Here is a 6,747-nt window from a genome sequence, read left to right on the forward strand (position 1 = left end):
AATAATGTCATCTCCTTCTGATTACCCTCTTCACAGTATTAAGAGCAGCCCACAGCTTTCAGATTGATAGAGTTATGCAAAATGTAATGAGTGCTAAACTAGATCACTAATTCTACTGGTTAAACAGAACAAACTTCTCCCTCTATCCTGTTGGGCTTTCTGCAGTGGGAATGAAAACCACACACAAAAAACCCAACCAACTGACAACTAAAGCTATTAGTCTATTAAAATGTGAAAAGAGATAGTTTTAGGTGTTGCTTTTGCATCCACCATTTTCAAACCAGAAAAATGTTAAATGCATCTGAACATCATGATGGACAAAATTTAAGAGAGCAAATAAATGCTGCAAGCAAAATGAAATAGGAAAACGCAAGGTATTTCTTCAATGGCAATACACCAGAACTAAAAAGGAGGCTATGACAGCTTTTCAATGGTCTGGAGGTTTTGTACAGTCATTCATCACCACAGTACCTGCTCCATTACATTTTGTTCGAGGATTATTTGCATATATCTAAAATGGTAATGGGGCAAGCATATATCACTCTTGTTCATCTATATGTTGGGTAGGTGTTTGGATCCAGAAGTTTCAGCCAATTGTTCACCATTTAAAGTTGTCCTCAGTTACTATTGTGGAGATCCAAGGAAAGATAACTCTTATTGGTATGGTTAAACACTGACTGTTTGCCAGAAACTCATGGGAATTATAACCTGAGCAGCAGCTACTCCTTTTTTACACAACTTACATGGAACAAATTACTTTTCAAGATACAGAAGAAAAATTTTTCTATTTAAAGCATATAGCTTTAGCTATGTCTTTAGCTATTGATGTATTACTAACAGGACTCAGCGTCACCCATAAAATCATTAAGTTAAATTGAAGTCCATTACAACATTATTTTACTAAGCCATTTTCGATGCACTGTAGATCTTCCTATTTTTCAGAACATTTAAATGAAATATTTAACCTTAGTAAGTTACATATTGCTAACCACAAAGCACTGAAACATGCTTTTGCGGACCTGCATTGCATTTCTATTTGGCAGAGAGTAAAATGAATTTGTCCACAGTCCGTCAGTAATCTATGCTCATCCACTTCTCACTACAGATTGGAAGAAGTTCTGGTACAGCAATGGTTCTAGTAAGTGTGCTATACACTGGAAAATGTTTTTCATTAATACCTTAATTTTATTTAAATGATGCATGTGCAGTACTTGAACCATATACAATTCCATAAAATTGAATGAAACAGTTATCTTGAGCTGGAGCCCACTGGGAGCATTGGCTCTGAAATGTGAGACGACCTCTGGTACAGTACAAATACTGTTGCCCTCTCCTGAATTGCCTTTTCTGTAGTCCTTCTCCTAGGCCAACCTTGTCCATGCAGGTGGCAATCATCTGAGAGCAAGCTTCAGCAGCTTTAGGTCTAAATCATATAGGGTCTGTCATTAACCCTTAGTATTCTTGCAGAGAGCAGACCTTCCCCTCAGTTAATATGCAGATGAGTTTGTGCTTCATAACTGACAGTTCTGAATTGAATTAGTGCAATATACCTGTTGTGTACCTGGAACTAGCACAGAGACACAACCCATTTTTGTCCTGACACTTTTCACAGAAAAACTTATGCTGAAAGTATTCCCTAAATGGGGAATCGAGATAAGGAAGTTGTCTTCTTATGCTTCTCTGTACTCAGTGGAGAAGCAACCTTCACTTACAGAAGCTTTTCATTCAGCAATATCAAAAACTTCATACTCTGAACTTGTTTCCCCTTAAGCATATTAATAAGAAATATAATTAAAACATCTTATATAGTGATGAGAACCCTATACAAAAATTTTGAGTAATACAGAGAACAGCAGGAACCCTTTGGCAAAAAACTATCAAGAATGTTGTGATTTGAATCAAGATTTGAAGATCTAATACTACTTTTTCTTTCAAGGTAACTGCAATACATTCTTCACAATTTTTGCAGGTTTGAAATGTTACACATAGTGTGCTAAGAGACTCTCAATTTAAAAATAACAGTAAACCAAATAAAGTGAAATAATTTTTAATTCCCTTTTTAAATGTGCATTTGAATTTCATACAGATCTGTAAGGCACTCTTCATTGGTAAAGAAAATTAAACATTCTTTTCCAAATAAAGACAGTTACAAGGCAATGGTACGTGCATAAAATATAAACTTATCTGTAACTGATAAGCAATGAAATATGAATGTTCAGATTTTGAATGCTTTTCTATGTAATGTCACTTCTGTATCATGACTCTATTCAGAGTAAATATTGGCACTGTAAATGATTTCTCGTTGGGGTTAGGGGTTGTATTCTCTTCATATCCCAGTAAAAAATAAACTCTTTAATAAATAAATATATAAAATAAATATATGCTATCTGGAGATGTATAAATAGGTCCATCCTGGAGAAAAGTCCCAGCTCTGACTATGATGTATTGACATCTAACGTCCATCACTAAAGCGGAGCCAGTAAAACTTCATATACAGTTCTCAGGATTTATTACTATTTTACAGTACATTTCTTTCTGTTTCTTCCTGCCGTTGTGTCATTCATAGGATGTAGGCAGTTCTTTGCTAATCTACAGACCACAGATAATCCAGACAAAATTTCCAAGAGTTTGTTATTTTTAAAAAAGTCACACTTCCCTCTGGTTACTGGCTACCAAACAAATCACAAGTTTCAAGGAGGTTGGTCCACTCTCAGCTTTAAGGTTTTGTCTCCTAAATCCAAAGGTTAGAGAACACAGGCTTGCCTTCACAAAGTAGCTTCTTTGCATCCAACATCCTAGACCTCTGCAGGTTCCTCATGCTTGCATTGCCAGGAAAGCAGGGGCAGCAGCTCCAGTTTGGGTCTTTTCCAAAGCTGCTTCCTTCTTCAGCTGTATCCTAACACATCTTTATACAGTTCTGGAACTCTTTCAGGATCCACAGGCCGGGGCAAGAAATGTGTGAATTTCTGGTGTCTTTTGGACCTTGTCCCATCTCTGGGAGTACCATCTTTGTTAAGTGCTACAAAGTATCGCCGCCCTGAATCTTCATGTTTGTACACATTGGATGAGTAAGTGTTGTACCAGTTTTCCTCAAACTGTTCCCTGAAGATGCATTCAGAAGTTAGTTTCTCCTGCAGGAAGAAAGAGCAAAGAAAAATAAGTTAAGCTGTCACTAGATATCTGAAGACATGAAAAAATATATGATAAAAATAAAATGTTTAAGGCTTTGTGTAGCCTTACTGTTCATTTAACTGTCAACAAACCAAATGCAAGGAGATTATGTGGACCTGACATCAAGTTTGGAAACCTAGACCTGTAAGTATACAATTTTAGATTTAAACATGAGTTAGATAACACTCACTTAAGAAAGCATTACTTATTTATTATTTAATTAAAATTCATCAGACTTCCAGGAACTATATTATGTAGAGTTCTGTCTCACTACTGTTCTAGAAATGAGATTTGGTGGAGGGACTCGGGTGCACTATAACATATCAGGAAGGTATTTCCATATGTTCTTTGTGGTGTGCATCACTTCTCACATTTTCAACTGGAATAACCACAACCAAAGTGGAGAAATAGAATATTTTCTCTCAAGATGTTTTAAAACCTGAAAGGAATAGAGTAGGACTGACAGTATTGTAAAAATCTACTTTGTTGAAGTTATTTAACAGATGCAAATCAACTGTCATGAGTACAAGCTTATTTTCATTCTTAAACACAAATATTCCAGTTGGGATCTAAGATACTGCCAGTACTCTTGCACCATTCAGATTTTTCAAATAACAGTGGTACTTCTTTGTGACATATGCTATTATGCTCTTTTCCCCAGCATTTGCAACAATGCTTTCATGTTATAAACTTGGTACCTGGAAGCACCACCTGCTGATTTTTAAAGGAGCATTAAACTATACATAAAGTAAGCCAGGTATTATATTAATTGTCGTTTATTTGTTCAAACTATCCTTCTAACTTTTTTCCAGTTGCATTTTATGTTTTTGATGAGAGAGTATGCACTATGATACATTTACAGAATTCATAAAATAAAATTAGGTAGTACATAATGTAAATGTTGTTCCAATAACTGATTTAATTTACCTATTTTTGTCATTATTTAAAAGGAATATCTCTTTTCAGTTCTCTTCATCTAGGATAGAGAAACTTTTCCCATCGAATCTTCAGTATCCAAAGATACTGTATACTTCAAAAATATACTACACATTTGAACAGGAAAAAATGTTAGTGTTTTGAAAGCTGAGATGCTAGTTTCTTGAGGAGTTTGCATAGTGTTAAGAAGTGAATCAAAACCTCAAGATGTATGAGCTGACATGGATGTGATACTTACAGAGCCATAGAGTTCTCCTTTCTCATTCATTCCAAGGTAAAGGCCACTGTCCACGCCTCTAATACTGACCAGTCCCACTGCCACACTGATGAATTCAAGGATACCTGGAAGAAAAAAAAAGGATTGTTTTAATTCATTTCGTAAGCACACATACATACCGTCCAAAAACACAATTGAAAACAAGAAAATGTACATACTATAATAAGTGTGGTCTACTTTCTCTGAAATTTCAAACACTATATGGAAATGCACTCAACATTCACAGGAAAGCAGTTCGAGAAACCTCATCTAGGAACATGAATCCTACATTATTTTAGAAACTTTTTTTTAATGTTGAATATGAAAGGATTTTATTCAGCACAAGGCTAAAGCCATCAGTACTCTGCTGTTGGAATCTAGAATGATTGTACACTATTTGCTAAACTGCCTATTCAAACACTGGAAGATAGGATTGAATTACCTGAAATCATACTTTACTTCTATAGAGTTATCTTAAAAAAACACATCCATTATTAGATCATTTGAATGGAAATCAAAGTACAGATGGGAATTTCATATCTACCCACAGAAAAAAAAAAAAGTATTTGCCAAACATCTTATCTAGCATATGGGCCCACACCTCTTGATACAACTTGCTGTCTTCAGTACAGGCTTTTTAAGTATATGAAATGTGCTGCTTTTTTTTTGCTACTGTTTGGATTACAACATTATTTATATTACATTTGCCCAAAAATGTAATATATATTAATAAAATAAAGTATTTGAGAGATGAGGTACTATTTGAAGCCTGAATTTGGCAAGGGTAAGCCAACATACTTAACCAATTGATATGCACAGATTACAGTATATACAAAACATGAAAGAAAGGGAACGTGTGAACTGGCTTTTTGGAAGTTGTTAACAATGTAAACAAAGCCTCAAAAAGAAGTTGTGCTAGAATCATGCCTAAGATTTTGCTGTTCAGCAATTAAACCACAAAACATTAAAAAAAGATCTGAATCTAAGGTAAGTAGTTTTAAATAAGGCATTTGATTATGACTTTTTGTCTACTTACTATTTACAATTTCAGGACAATTTTCACTCTCAGACAAATGGACTGTCCAGACTATGCAATAATTTAAAATGTTTTGAATTTTAATTCAACTTTGGTAGGTTTCTTAGTTATATTAAAAAACACAAGAAAATAATAAATCCTTTGCAAAGAGTAAGCATTAAAAACTCTTATCACACATAAATCATCCTAGTTTTTCACTTGCTAAAGCAAGAAGTCCCATAAAGGAGGTGGAGGTATTTTGTCTTTCTGATATCACTTTCAAAGCCACCCTTTTCCAAAACTATAATAAGCAGGTGATACAACCCACAAAGAAACCAGATCAGACAAACTTACTGAGAATAGCAGTAGAATAAAGGTAGTACAATACTAAAAAGCCCAGTAAATGTTAGATCTGGGGCTAACTTGATTTTCCTTTTAAAGCAAAGATTTACTTCATGTTTACAAGCTGTAGGAAAACTTCCTTCTGAGAAGATCTGTTTGACTACCGTTTTTCTACTTCTTAGAACATCCATGTGTTATAAAAGCAATTAAGAGCCATTTCAGCAGATTGTTTTGACTATGGGGAGGATGATAGGAAACTCTTTAATCACCTTTTTAGGACTGCTAAGTCAATACACACCAAAAGTCACGTGTAGTTGACAAAAGGAGGTTTGTTCAGATGTCCAGCTTCTACAACTAATATTTAGGTTTTACTCTCATATCTCAGGAAACGTTTACTTTTGAGGGTTGTCTTCACCTCTTTTGGGTTTATTGACAGAGAAACCTGACTGGGAAACATTTTAAGCATTTGAGCAAAGAGGCATTTTAGGCTCCTCAGCTTCAACGCTCCGTCCTGAGAAGCAGAGCAGTCTGATGCAGCCTAAGTATCAGCATGCCCAGGTCCGTGACCTATACTATTCTACAAAGACTCAAGAAGCTCGACACCTATAGCGAATAGAAAAAGGATCGGCCTGACTCGCGACTTTTCCCACTCCACTAAACCTGCAAGCACATGCATGTGCTTATAGATCCCAGCATAGGCTGAGCAAAGCATACACGCCCATCTCCTGGCTCTCATGGGATGTGCAACCCTCCCTCGCTACCTTGCCCTTGTGCAGACCCCATGGGCTAATGCCAAAGGGTGAAGCCGGTACTGAGGGCTCATCCACCTGCCTCAGCATCACCAGTATCACACCTCTCTCCCAAGAGCACGACTGCTCACGTCCAGATACACAGAGACTCATTTACACGCAGACACAAACACACAAACCAGCACCCGCACAGACACGCACCCGCGCGTGGTAGCGCGTACACACACGCACACGCGGGGGCCATATCGCCTACCGAAGAGACTGTGGTCCTGGCGGGT

The 6,747-nt window shown here is 36.4% G+C and overlaps 1 protein-coding gene across 1 annotated transcript; it reads right to left on the reverse strand.

Annotated features, from left to right (window-relative positions):
• Positions 1 to 2,560: 2,560 nt before the first annotated feature.
• Positions 2,561 to 6,747, reverse strand: FGF20 (fibroblast growth factor 20; the record flags this gene model as incomplete). Its single annotated transcript, XM_018068676.2, has 3 exons — positions 2,561 to 3,131; positions 4,346 to 4,449; positions 6,723 to 6,747. Coding segments are annotated over 3 exons (375 nt in total), but the record flags the coding sequence as incomplete, so codon positions are not given.

Source organism: Manacus vitellinus, unplaced genomic scaffold, assembly GCF_001715985.3.
Source record: "Manacus vitellinus isolate BGI_N305 unplaced genomic scaffold, ASM171598v3 scaffold_0_pilon, whole genome shotgun sequence".
Taxonomy (NCBI): domain Eukaryota; kingdom Metazoa; phylum Chordata; class Aves; order Passeriformes; family Pipridae; genus Manacus; species Manacus vitellinus.